The following is a 12,500-nucleotide window of genomic DNA, read 5'->3' as shown; positions in this document are numbered from 1 at the left end:
TAGATAAACAGACAAATTATTTATTTATAATTACATAGTTAATAGTGAAGCAGCAATGTTATTGTTGTAAATGCTCCAGGTGAAGCTACTGTATCTACTTTATATACAGTTAGTTTAGTCCAATAGGTTCTGACCAAAGAGAGTATAGAAGAGGACGTCGTCATCATGACGTCACTCTTTGGTTTGTGGACTGATGTTATGAAGCCTTGAGTTCAGTGATATGGCCGTCGCCATGTTGTTTTTTTTGCAACCAGTGAACAGGAAGTGACCATATATGGACTGAGGAGGAGTGACGTAGAGACGGCGTATACGTCTCTGGTGAAAAAGAAAGGCGTTTTTGTCCATAACTCCAAATATGTATATGAAATGGACACGTCTTCAGGCGTTTAAACCTTTCTGTCTGTGTGTTTGTGTGTTTTCAGCGTCGGTGCCCCAGTTCACCAACTCCCCCACCATGATCGTGATGGTTGGACTCCCGGCGAGAGGGAAAACCTACATCTCCAAGAAGCTCACCAGATACCTGAACTGGATCGGAGTCACAACCAAAGGTGTCACATGACAGAGACGGATTACACTGAAACCAAGAACCGTCATGTGATCGTTGGTCTCAATGCTGTTTGATGATGAAAAGACAATGAAAATGTTTTCATTTGACACAATGACCTGAAAAAGGTTGAATTCAGGCTGAATATTGTTTTGCATTATTTTTCACATGAGAAGCTTTATTTTGTAATTTGTATAAACAACTGCAAAATGTTGAGATCAAGACAAGAAAGTGCAAATACATTTTCTATAATTTAAAGGAATATTACACCCACAAAAAGATCATTTAATTATCAGTGACTCTCCCAGTGTTACCTTGAATTATTGAAGAAAACTTCGATTTTCTTTGCGCTGAGGAGCTTTGAGGTCGTCTTTCATATGTCCTCTGTCCTCCCAATGTTATTTGCATCATTAATGTCGACTAATCTCTGATTTCCAGCCTTCATGTGTTTCTTCCTCCTGATAGATTTCCTCCTTTGTTTCAGTGTTTAACGTCGGTCAGTACAGAAGAGACGCCACGCGGTCCTACAACAGCTTCGAGTTCTTCCGACCCGACAACAGCGAGGCCATGAAGATACGCAAGTATGACCCGTCAGCCTCACGCCATCTCACCGCCAACAGACTGTGACTCTACAGAGAGTATAAAGCCATCAAATATGTATGAAAGTTCCCAGATCAGACTGTTTTTTTAAATATTGCATTATTAATGTTTTGTCTGTTTCCGTGCACAGAGCTTGTGCCGTCGCTGCCCTGAAAGACGTGTGTGACTACTTCACCAGAGCGCTGGGGCAGGTGGTGGTGAGAGTCTAACGTTTGAACGTGTCTGATATCAATTATTTCATAATAAGAATAATAAGAATGCCTCCCAAAATCAAGTTCTAAATGGGAACCCTTTTTATCCCTCATAAAAATATTACATGCTGCATCGTTTCCTGTAACTCTGCCACCAACAAACGGCTTCAAATCCATCATTTCTCTGTTTTCATACAAGTCATTTAAACGTTAGACCAAGACTGTCTTTGTCACACATGCAGTAGTTGTATATCTCTCTAAGAGTGCTATAAAAAGATAACGTTTTTCACATTTGGACCTATGAACCCCTTTTTGAGGTCTAATAATTGCTGGTTCATTTATTCATGAGTCCAAAAAGCTCAGAGTGGGTCTGTACGCAGTATCGTCACTTCTACATTTTACTCTTTGGTGTACTGTGACTTAGTCTTGATTAAGTCTTCTTAAAAGCAGACGGTACTCTTTATCTCTGCATATCTGGTTTTTTTATATCATAGGGCGTTGATGCACAGCGCCTCCTGACGAGTAATTCATCGATAGAATGTTCATGTCCTTTTTGTAGAATAATTAGTAAATGATTTATTATGAAAGTAAAAGTAAAAGCGAGTGGAACCCAGAGATATGCCAAGTAGGCAACAGTAAACTCATATCTCATATTCATGGTCAACTGTAAACTCATATCTCATATTCATGGTCAACTGTATTGCCTTAACGAGCTCTGTAAAGGAAGAAGTCAAGTACTAAAAGCATTATAAAGAATCAAAGCTAGAAGAATCAAATCCTGTAAACGATTTGATTTGGCTGCAAAATATTTAGTCAAATGTAGATTTTTAAGACCAATCATCTAAAAATCGAATAGGCCAAAAATGTTCTTGAGTTAGAAACCCAAACCCTCCTGGTGTCTTTTATTGACTATAGAAATGAAGTATGCAGGTTTATAATTGTTGCTAATACCAGCTGATCAACATGCTAACATGTGATTAACGCACTGATCACATCTTCTCCTTCAGGTTTTTGATGCAACCAACACCACGCTGGAGCGCAGAGAGGTCATCCTCAGCTTCGCCAAGGAAAACGGTTACAAGGTTTGTTTTTGTTACGTTAGAAATCTGAGAAACCTGAGAAATGAAACATCTGCCACAATCTCTCTCTTTCGTTTTCTCACCCGTCCAGGTTTTCTTTGTGGAGTCGATATGTGACGATCCGGAAATCATCGCCGCGAATATTAAAGTAGGTGGTGTGTGTGTGTGTGTGTGTGTGTGTGTGTGTGTGTGTGTGTGTGTGTGTGTGTGTGTGTGTGTGTGTGTGTGTGTGTGTGTGTGTGTGTGTGTGTGTGTGTGAACAGGAAGTTGTGGTTCCAGTATCACTGAGAGAGCCTCACTCTGAGCCAAAAGCCGTTAGGAGCCAAATCTCCCAGAGTGACTCTTATTAGTTTTTGGTGGAGCAGACGGAGCTGAACACTCGGCGGTCGGAGCAGCAGCCGCGTTCTGCCAAGACACGCGTGGCGTTTGTTCCAAAACAACACACTTTCAACATATGGAGAGTGCGTTTCCTGCTGGTGTCACAACGTTTACTTTCGCTTCGTTTTTTTAATTTCCTTCCTGTTTTCTGATACACAGCTGCCTCCTAAACTTTCACTTCTAAAGTCCTTCATGTGGTTAAATACAGCGTTAAAAAACAGGGTTAGAAGAATTTGAAACTGTATCGTTAAAATGTTAGTGTGTAAAGAAATGTTACCTTGATTAAAGAAAGTCAGTTCAAAACTCAACGACATTTATAACATCTGTCAAGTTGTTTTGAGACATTTTGATGAGGAAAAATAACAAATTATACTTCTAAAAATGTTCGTTTTTTGTTGTATTTTGAATTTTTCTTGAACAATTGAAGGATGAAAATGTCGGACATGCGATGAGGTCTCTCTCTCTCTCTCTCTCTCTCTCTCTCTCTCTCTCTCTCTCTCTCTCTCTGTCTCACTCTCTCTCTCTCTCTCTCTCTCTCTCTCTGAATAGCAAGTGAAGCTGAGCAGTCCTGACTATGTGGACTGTGACAAAGAGGAGGCCGTGGCCGACTTCCTGAAGAGGATCGAGTGTTACAAGTTGACCTACGTCCCGCTGGATGACAACAAGGACAGGTGAGGTCATCTGCAACAAACACATCAACTAAACACATCAACCTCACCGTTCTTACAGCCAGGGACAGGAAGTAGTGTGTCCTTAATGTAAGGGGAAGTACTGAGTGTTGGGTTGACATGTAGGGAGTCCACCAATGATCAATACATGAAAAGAACAAAATGTCATACTTATGAGATACTAAGTCATTATTATGAGATACTAAGTCATTATTTTGTGACGATAAGTCCTTATTATGAGATACTAAGTTTTTATTATGAGATACTAAGTCATATTTACTAAGTTTTTATTATGAGATACTAAGTTATATTATGTGATACTAAGTTTTATTATGAGATACTAAGTCATTATTATGAGATACTAAGTTTTTATTATGAGATACTAAGTTTTTATTATGAGATACTAAGTTTTTATTATGAGATACTAAGTCATTATTATGAGATACTAAGTCATAATTATGAGATACTAAGTCATAATTATGATAAACTAAGTCATAATTATGAGATACTAAGTCATAATTATGAGATACTAAGTCATTATTATGAGATACTAAGTCATAATTATGAGATACTAAGTCATTATTATGAGATACTAAGTCATTATTATGAGATTCATTATTATGAGATACTAAGTCATTATTATGAGATACTAAGTCATAATTTATTATATTAGATACTAAGTCATTATTATGAGATACTAAGTACTAAGTAATTATGAGATACTAAGTCATTATTATGAGATACTAAGTCATAATTAGATACTAAGTCATTATTATGAGATGATAATTATGAGAAACTAAGTCATTATTATGAGATACTAAGTCATTATTATGAGATACTAAGTCATTATTATGAGATACTAAGTCATAATTATGAGATACTAAGTCATTATTATGAGATACTAAGTCATAATTATGAGATACTAAGTCATAATTATGATAAACTAAGTCATTATTATGAGATAATAAGTCATAATTATGATAAACTAAGTCATTATTATGAGATACTTTCTTTATGCAGGAACTTGTCCTACATCAAGATCTTCAACGTGGGTAGCCGGTACCTGGTGAACCGGGTCCAGGACCACATCCAGAGCAGGATAGTCTACTACCTCATGAACATCCACGTCACCCCGAGGTCCATCTACCTGTGTCGCCACGGCGAGAGCGAGCTCAACCTCACGGGTCGCATCGGGGGGGACTCGGGGCTGTCGCCTCGGGGGGCAAAGGTCAGGAGAGTTTGTGGACTTTTTCTTTATCATATACACATCCTGTCTGTTTTCTCATGTCCTGTGTGTGTGTGTGTGTGTGTGTGTGTGTGTGTGTGTGTGTGTGTGTGTGTGTGTGTGTGTGTGTGTGTGTGTGTGTGTGTGTGTGTGTGTGTGTCAGTTTGCCAGTGCTCTGGGGACGTACCTGCGTGGGCAGTCCATCAGCGACCTGAAGGTGTGGACGAGCCACATGAAGAGGACCATCCAGACCGCCGAGGCCCTCGGGGTCCCGTATGAACAGTGGAAGGCCCTCAATGAGATCGACGCTGTGAGTGTGACGTCGGAGCGTTCTCATGTTGGAAGAAACATAGAATATATATTTATAAACTCTGTGTATGAGTGTTTGTTTCTGTGTTTTCTGTCTCAGGGGGTTTGTGAGGACATGACGTATGAGGAGATTCAGGAGAATTTCCCAGAGGAGTTTGCACTGCGGGACCAAGACAAGTATCGCTACCGCTACCCGAAAGGAGAGGTGAGGATAATTAACAAGAGAAGGGTTTTTTCTTATTTTATTTGAATGTTTGTGTGTGTTTGAAATGTAAAATATTTAGACTCCTGATTACAGGAACAAACACTAAAAGAGAAGAGGCAATGTTTTTATAATCAAAGCTCAAACTGGTCGACATTATTCTATGGAAGCACATTTCTGACAATGTGATCATGAAAAATAAAAAAATATTATATAGTATCTGAAATATAAGTGTTATCAATATTTTAGTATCAATGTACTACATCTAAATATTGAGAAAGGTATCTTTCACTCATTTTTTTATACATGCTAACTCTCATTATTTTGAAATTCTAACTCATTATTCAAGATTTTTAGATTTTTTGTAGGTCTGTAAGTGTAGAAATTAATCAAATAATCATTTAGTCAATAAACACAAAAGAAAATAGTGAAAGATGCCCATCAGAGGAAGTTTTTCTTCTCTGACCATCAGTCCAAAACTCACAGATATTCTATTTACAATGTTTATTTACTAGAACGATAACTCAATTATTAGAATTAAGGTTATGGTTACTTTGTTGTCTAGAGAGAAAACTGTCCTGGATTTATGGAAAATTGCTGCATCAAAACCAAATATAACACATGCAAACCAAAGCCTGAAATAAAACAGCCAATTAGACACAAAGACACTTCTTTCTGTTAAGAATCCTAAAAATAAGAGAGAATAAATCTCAAAACTCTCTCTCTCTCTCTCTCTCTCTCTCTCTCTCTCTCTCTCTCTCTCTCTCTCTGTGTGAACCAGTCTTACGAGGACCTTGTCCAGCGTCTGGAGCCGGTCATCATGGAGCTGGAGAGGCAGGAGAACGTTCTGGTCATCTGTCATCAGGCGGTGATGAGATGTCTGCTCGCCTACTTCCTGGATAAGACTGCTCGTGAGAGGAAACTACAATCATTTACAATAAACACAAAGAGACGTCAACGCTCACCTCTGAAGTCTGCCACCAGAGGGCTATGGAGACAAATCCAGAGCACTTTGAAAAAAATCTGGAATTGTTTAGAATAAAATATTTATTTTCATTTTTCACTTTCATATATTTTTTTATATTTGAGGTCTTAGAGTTTTCACCGGGGTATGTTGAAAGTGTCGGGTCATAAAAAATACCATCTGAAAGTGAAAAAAAGATCTGAAACAAAATAAAGGATTTGAAACCGAGAAAAAAAAATCTCAATCTGAAAATATTAAATCTGCCTCTGAAAACTATCAGACCTCAATTATCCAAAAATATATGAAAGTGAAAAATGAAAATAAATATTTCATTCAAAACAATTCCAGAATTCAAAAAATTCAATCCCACATATCAATACTCGCTAGAGCACCAAATGTAGATTCATCCGCCGCTGAAAATAGTCCCAAACAAAGTCTCTATTTCCTCCTGTTTGTTTGATTAAAAACTACAGTGAATTACTGATGAAACTATATGTTTGTGTTTTTAAAGATCTCCTTCTTCAGTAGAAACCAATGGGCTTGGAGCTGAGTGGGGTCTTTTCATGGAACAAACACATAATGTGACTTTTCTTTCTCCCTGTGTGTCAGATGAGCTGCCCTACCTGAAGTGTCCCCTCCACACCGTCCTCAAACTCACCCCGGTGGCCTACGGTCGGTCTCTCTGGGGACATTTGTTATTTTTCTAACTGATTTAAACTTGAAATCTTTCTCAGACTCATATTGTGTGTCGGTTTGTCTGTTTCCTCTCAGGGTGTAAAGTGGAGTCTGTCTTCCTCAAGGTTGAAGCTGTCAACACACACAGAGACAAACCAGTGGTGAGTTACTGTGTGTTTATTATTAACAAACATGGAGAGGAGGGCAGGAAGTTATTTTGCTTTTGCTGTAATTGGTTTTCACAGTTCACTGTGATAAGTTTAGTATCTGGTATCATATGTATATGTGTGTATATAAATATATATATATAAAATATAATTATGTGTGTGTGTGTTTGTGTGTTACTTGGTCGTAAGAAGACACAGATTTATATATACACACACACACACACACACATATACATGTGTAAATACATATGTATGTGTGTGTGGTCCTTGGTTGTAATAAAAAAACAATGTTTAGAGATGTTAACCAGTAAATCACTGAAACTGTATAAGTGTGGTTGAGGGGTTGAACACACACAGTAAACACACAGTAAACACACATTAAACACACATTAAACACACATTAAACACATTAAACACACATTAAACACACATTAAACACACATTAAACACACATTAAACACACAGTAAACACACAGTAAACACACAGTAAACACACATTAAACACACATTAAACACACATTAAACACACAGTAAACACACATTAAACACACAGTAAACACACAGTAAACACACATTAAACACACAGTAAACACACAGTAAACACACATTAAACACACAGTAAACACACATTAAACACACAGTAAACACACATTAAACACACATTAAACACACAGTAAAACATTAAAACACACATTAAACACACAGTAAACACACATTAAACACACATTAAACACACAGTAAACACACATTAAACACACAGTAAACACACATTAAACACACATTAAACACACATTAAACACACATTAAACACACATTAAACACACAGTAAACACACAGTAAACACACAGTAAACACACATTAAACACACATTAAACACACAGTAAACACACATTAAACACACATTAAACACACAGTAAACACACATTAAACACACATTAAACACACAGTAAACACACATTAAACACACAGTAAACACACATTAAACACACAGTAAACACACATTAAACACACAGTAAACACACAGTAAACACACAGTAAACACACATTAAACACACAGTAAACACACAGTAAACACACATTAAACACACAGTAAACACACAGTAAACACACATTAAACACACAGTAAACACACATTAAACACACAGTAAACACACAGTAAACACACATTAAACACACAGTAAACACACATTAAACACACAGTAAACACACATTAAACACACAGTAAACACACAGTAAACACACATTAAACACACAGTAAACACACAGTAAACACACAGTAAACACACAGTAAACACACAGTAAACACACAGTAAACACACAGTAAACACACAGTAAACACACAGTAAACACACAGTAAACACACAGTAAACACACATTAAACACACAGTAAACACACAGTAAACACACAGTAAACTCTCTGACAGTGAGGTATTTGTGTGTCTCCTCTCAGAACGTGGACGTGGACAGAGAGCCGTCGGAGGCTTTAGAGACGGTCCCAGGCCACATCTAGAGGACGCTGCTGCACGGAGCCCGTTTCATTTCCATCAAAACAAACCTCATGGGGTGTGGCCTTTTCTTAAACGTGAAGTCATCACAGTGTCCGTCGTTCTCGTGCTCGTCGTTGTGATAGATGAAAATGAGACGTCTCTCCTGTTGTCGATGCACTTTATCCTGCAGGGCTCAGGCCAAACGTCTGTGAAATGAAGAACAGGCTTCTTTTACTGTGAAAAATGAACTGCTGAACACTGTTTGGATGTTTTATCATCCAACAAAGTCACCTGCATGTCTCTCTCTCTCCCATTTCTTCTCTTCATCCATCATCTTCTCTACTTGTATTAATGCATTAACCAAATTTAAGTCATTCAACTCAGCTCTTAACTTGAACTGACATGTCGGTCTGAGCCATTTCTGCTTTCACAGAGGTACATCATATGAGAATACAAAAAGAGGAAGTGGAGTTTTCACAGTGTATGAGAAGGAGATAGTTTGATATTTTGAGAAATACACTTATTTGCTTTTTTGCGGAGAGTTATATTAGAAGATCGATACCACTCTCATGTCTGTACCGTTGAAATAGAACGGGAATAGAAAGGACATCCCACTAGCCTGGGCCCTGTCAACATGTAAAATAAATCCTCCTACCATCACAGCTACAGCTCATAACTAATATAATGTGTTGTGAGATTAATCTGTAGAAAAAACAAACTGTAAAAATGGAAAGTTGTAGTTTTATGCGCGTGAGTTTGTCAATCTCACACTGACGATGAGAGTTAAACGTAGTTAAACAACCCCTGAGTCAAAACTTATGGTTTACATTGAGTGTTTCTAACCAAAGCATATGCCTTCATCGCCCAGTATCACAAATCACAAATGTGCTTTACAATCTGTAAATCAAACAACACTCGTTTGTCATTTGGATAAGGGAAAAGTCCCCCAAAAAACTCTAACAGGGGAAAAAATGAGCAACAAAAAAACTTGTAGTTTTTAAACTTAGTTTTCATAAGGATTCACCAAACGACATTGATGTGTTCATCAGTGAGCTTTAGAGGTACTCATCAGTGGATTTTGTTTTGTGTGTTTCCCTCTGTTCCCAGTCTTTGTGCTAAGCTAAGCTAAGCTAAGCGCTAACTGCTGGCCCCGAGCCGCATATTTATCGTACACACACCGGAGTGGTAATGATCTCCTCATGTAACTCTCAGCAAAAGAAGTGAATATATGTCTATAAATTTACCCTAAAATCCTAAACACATATTTTTACTTTTACCCGGTAAAGCTATTTATCAATCTAGATGGTTTTGCTGTGAGTTTGTCGAGTGTCTGACTTCTCTACAGTTTAAAGGGGATGATGACACCATGTTTACTCTACAGCCACGTCTCTTTCCAGAAGTCATGACCCGGTTATAGGAGATAATCCTCAGACTTTGATGTGAGCACTTTTCATGTAGGAACTATGGTTGAAAGATAATAGTTCCAACAATAAAAAAAACTGCTCTCTACAAGGTCTGTTGTGTATTTGTTTTTGCGCTTTGAGCACCAAAAACTGAGTTCCATATTGTCCCAATATATTTTCAGAGAAGGCAGACATCTCTACGGCCGATATCTCCAAAACTAGGCAGCTCACACTAAAACAACCTAGATTGGTAAATAGTTCTACAGGTAAGAGGAAAAATATGTATTTTTGATTTTCTGGTGAACTGTTTCTTTGAACTAGAACTGGTTTGTAAGTTGGAGTCATTTTCATGTCTTCATGTCATCACATGAGAGTCTAAATCACACTGGAGCTTTTCTTTTCTGGGTGGGTGTGGAGTTGTCACGGTGTTGACTTTGGTATTAAATACTTGTGCAAAGTCAAACCACACAACCCACAATCCTTTGGGAGTGAAACTAGAGGAGACGTTTGGCACTTTAACTGCCCGAATACCACGATGTGCCTCACACGAGTCCAAGATACATGATGATTCTATGCACCCTCCATTCACACACACACACACACACTGGAGGCAGATGTGCAGTGTGTGTGTGCTGTAGCATGTTTTTGACTTTGACATCAGTCATTATATTATGACACACGAGGGGATCTGGTGCAATGTGTTTTTTGAATAGGTTTACTTGGACTTTAGGTCAGGATCATAGAGTCGGTAACTCTTAGTGTTTGGGTCCAATAATCCTGGATATCAGGAAGCTGGTTATCTAAAAAGTCAGTATTTCTGTCCAATTGTTTTTGTCAGAATCCTGAGAGATTTTTTTTTTTGTGATCTGATTGTTGAGCAGTTTTAGATTTGATCCTCTGTCTCATTTTAAAGAGAACCAGCTTCATGATACCCGAGTTAAACCCGAAGATATCCGGCTTGTTGATACAGAAACCCTCTGATTTCTTTGTGTCACCTTGGAGAGCAAGAGAAAAACTTCTCAGGGGACCTTTATTTAAAAACAAAACAAAGGGATGCCAGCACATATTCTCCCCACAACGTGACGAGCGTCCGGAAACTAGAAAATATGTTGTGGTCCCTTTAAAAACGCACATTCTGTTCTTGTGGTAGCAAACGTGTGACTTCGTGCTTCCTGTCTGGTCTATAAATGTACGTTTATGCATTAAGAGTGTTTAAAGAGAGAAATGAATGAAAAGTCAGATTCAATCATGTTTTGTTGATTTTAAAGGATCGCCACCGATGATGTAAAAGATTCTATTTTACTGAGCTGTTACCGTCTTATGCAATAAAATAAAAATAGATAACTGACTAATTGTTTGTCATAGCGAATGTTTTTAATAAAAAAGACATCAAGAATTGAGACTCAACAGACTAAAAAGGTAAAGTATGAACATACAAATATGAATAATAAGTAGTAGAAGCAGGATTTGAATTGATAGATAAACAGTAGATTTATCCATCTGTTCACTATGGACACATTTAAAAGAATAAAAAGCACTGGCACTGATACATCTTCTCTCTTTCAGCGTCCAACATAAATAAATAAATGTTAAAGGATCATCTCTGGCTGCTGCTGCCGGCCTGCGTGGAGCCGGACACCGAGTGGGCCTCTCTGTACTGCTGGATCCAGCTCTGAGGGTCCTGCTCGTGAAGCTGAGAGCAAACAACGGGTCCTCATGAGGTACAAGTACTCAGATTACTGACTGACATGAAAGTACAACAGAACCCAGATACTCACTTGACCCATGAACTCCAGGATTTTGGTTTTCGACACTTCCACTTCGGCTCGTTGACCCCATCGAAACTCATGCTCCACTGGCTCCGTGTGGGGGATTCGCACGTACTCCAGGTACCTACACACACACAAACACACGTACACACACAATATAACACACAACAACAACATTTATGCAGGAGGAATGACTGATAGATGTTTGTTCTTTATTCTTAATAAACTCCATGAATGTTATTTAGTATATTAACATTTTTACACTTGGTTCCAGTGAGAAACAATATTTATTTGTATCTAAATCATAAATAACTTCTTATTCTGTTCTGAATTTTTTTGAGCAGAATCTTTTTTGGTTTAAAAAAATATATATATTTACAAAAAATATATAAATAAATAAATAAATATATATACATTTATTTTTTATGTAGAAAAACAGTATTGATAAGAGCAGCTACTAGTTTTACTAAAACCCTAAAGATACCTGAAGGCCACCGTAGTTCTCCAACACGCTTGGAAAGCGTTGTTCAACGGAGGAAAACTGTACTGTGGGTTTTTTCAGGAATGTCGCAACAGACTCCCAGATGATAATACCACAAATATATGCAATAAAAAGTATTGCAATAAAAATAAACACAAATCTTTCAGATCCTTACTTTAAAAAGGCAGCTTTCTGATACTGTCACAGTATTTATATAGAACTTGAATCTGCTTCTTTCCTCAGGCGGTGAGACTCCTAAACTCATCCATCACCATTTAATGTAGTTTTCTATTTGGGGTGTTTATATAATGTAGCTTATGGAAAAAAAGACAAAAACATCTCACGTTTCACAAATAAT

The 12,500-nt window shown here is 37.7% G+C and overlaps 2 protein-coding genes across 5 annotated transcripts in view; one reads left to right on the top strand and one right to left on the bottom strand.

Annotated features, from left to right (window-relative positions):
- The window catches only part of si:dkey-96f10.1 (6-phosphofructo-2-kinase/fructose-2,6-bisphosphatase), a 13,590-nt gene extending 3,589 nt beyond the window's left edge, over nt 1-10,001 (top strand). For all 4 annotated transcript variants that reach the window (XM_054608405.1, XM_054608403.1, XM_054608402.1 and 1 more), the window contains exons 2-14: nt 423-548; nt 1,029-1,125; nt 1,275-1,341; nt 2,343-2,417; nt 2,506-2,562; nt 3,342-3,463; nt 4,481-4,688; nt 4,849-4,995; nt 5,095-5,199; nt 5,978-6,107; nt 6,770-6,832; nt 6,932-6,996; nt 8,453-10,001. In XM_054608405.1, coding sequence (XP_054464380.1) covers nt 423-548; nt 1,029-1,125; nt 1,275-1,341; nt 2,343-2,417; nt 2,506-2,562; nt 3,342-3,463; nt 4,481-4,688; nt 4,849-4,995; nt 5,095-5,199; nt 5,978-6,107; nt 6,770-6,832; nt 6,932-6,996; nt 8,453-8,512 — 1,322 coding nt within the window. In that variant the 3' untranslated portion in view covers nt 8,513-10,001. The remainder of the gene's footprint in view (nt 1-422; nt 549-1,028; nt 1,126-1,274; nt 1,342-2,342; nt 2,418-2,505; nt 2,563-3,341; nt 3,464-4,480; nt 4,689-4,848; nt 4,996-5,094; nt 5,200-5,977; nt 6,108-6,769; nt 6,833-6,931; nt 6,997-8,452) is intronic.
- A 1,252-nt stretch (nt 10,002-11,253) lies between these two features.
- The window catches only part of ndnl2 (necdin-like 2), a 5,385-nt gene continuing 4,138 nt past the window's right edge, over nt 11,254-12,500 (bottom strand). Inside the window, exons 9-10 of the mRNA XM_054608401.1 lie at nt 11,671-11,785; nt 11,254-11,585 (exon numbers count right to left, since the gene is read on the bottom strand). Coding sequence (XP_054464376.1) covers nt 11,490-11,585; nt 11,671-11,785 — 211 coding nt within the window. The 3' untranslated portion in view covers nt 11,254-11,489. The remainder of the gene's footprint in view (nt 11,586-11,670; nt 11,786-12,500) is intronic.

The sequence above is a fragment of the Anoplopoma fimbria genome, chromosome 12, assembly GCF_027596085.1.
Source record: "Anoplopoma fimbria isolate UVic2021 breed Golden Eagle Sablefish chromosome 12, Afim_UVic_2022, whole genome shotgun sequence".
NCBI lineage: Eukaryota > Metazoa > Chordata > Actinopteri > Perciformes > Anoplopomatidae > Anoplopoma > Anoplopoma fimbria.
This window is presented reverse-complemented; position numbering and strand designations above follow the sequence as displayed.